Genomic DNA, 518 nt, shown 5'->3' on the forward strand with positions numbered 1-518 from the left:
CAACACGACATAAATCACGATATAAATGACAATGAATCTTGGCAGTCTTTCCAAACTACTTTTCTGGATAATTGATGATACTTACAATTTCCTCCGGCTTCCATTTTGAGAACATTTTTTCCGGCAGATACTTGCTCAATAGCGTCGTCCACGCGACAGCCGGTACATACTCTGAATCATGGAGAACATTCGTGATGTACTGTTGCGAGTAATCGGTGCACGAATTCACCATAGCTTCTAGTACGGGAATGCCATGACGTTCTTGTGCGAATGTTAAACATGACTGGGCAACGTGAAGGTAATGCGGGAACCATTCGTCGATTCCTTCTCGAGGGCTCCAAACTTGATCCTCCGGAAAATCTCGATATTCCACATTTGCGTTTGTATCTCCTCGGAATTCCGGAATATCAGCTCCACCGTTCAGATTCCCTTTATACTCAACCGCAGGGTTTATAAAAAAATCTATTTCCACCGGGGCAGTACTACTACTACTCCTTGTCTGTCAAAAAAAATTATCA

General features: G+C 42.9%; 1 protein-coding gene across 1 annotated transcript in view; it reads right to left on the bottom strand.

Moving 5' to 3' along the window:
- Positions 1-232, bottom strand: part of LOC108629432 (uncharacterized) — a 5,543-nt gene extending 5,311 nt beyond the window's left edge. The window contains exon 1 of the mRNA XM_018032087.1: positions 86-232. Within this exon, the coding sequence (XP_017887576.1) occupies positions 86-232 (147 nt within the window). The remainder of the gene's footprint in view (positions 1-85) is intronic.
- Positions 233-518: the final 286 nt, after the last annotated feature.

The sequence above is a fragment of the Ceratina calcarata genome, unplaced genomic scaffold, assembly GCF_001652005.2.
Source record: "Ceratina calcarata isolate Rehan_Ccalc_2016 unplaced genomic scaffold, ASM165200v1 scaffold1332, whole genome shotgun sequence".
In the NCBI taxonomy this organism is placed as follows: domain Eukaryota; kingdom Metazoa; phylum Arthropoda; class Insecta; order Hymenoptera; family Apidae; genus Ceratina; species Ceratina calcarata.